At 69.0% G+C, this 258-nt stretch overlaps 1 protein-coding gene across 1 annotated transcript in view; it reads left to right on the plus strand.

Moving 5' to 3' along the window:
• PNKP (polynucleotide kinase 3'-phosphatase) overlaps positions 1–258 on the plus strand; it is a 6,247-nt gene that overhangs the window by 4,975 nt on the left and 1,014 nt on the right. Inside the window, exon 10 of the mRNA XM_015565440.1 lies at positions 28–235. Coding sequence (XP_015420926.1) covers positions 28–235 — 208 coding nt within the window. The remainder of the gene's footprint in view (positions 1–27; positions 236–258) is intronic.

The following is a 258-nucleotide window of genomic DNA, read 5'->3' on the forward strand; positions in this document are numbered from 1 at the left end:
GGCCCGCCCCTGCCCGTCTCCCTGTAGATCTGCTCTCCCCCTGCTGGCCGCCCCCCCCATCTTAACCCCCCTCCCCATGACCCGCTTGCTCCCTATGCCCAGGACACCCTGGGGTCATGGCAGCGCTGTGTGGCCATGTGTGAGACAGCCCTGAAGCAAGGGAAACGGGTCGTGATCGACAACACAAACCCGGATCCCGCCAGCAGGGCCAGGTACCAGGGCTCCTGGAGGGGAGGCCCCTGGAGGGGGGGGGGGCCC

The sequence above is a fragment of the Myotis davidii genome, unplaced genomic scaffold (assembly GCF_000327345.1).
Source record: "Myotis davidii unplaced genomic scaffold, ASM32734v1 scaffold2100, whole genome shotgun sequence".
Lineage (NCBI taxonomy): Eukaryota > Metazoa > Chordata > Mammalia > Chiroptera > Vespertilionidae > Myotis > Myotis davidii.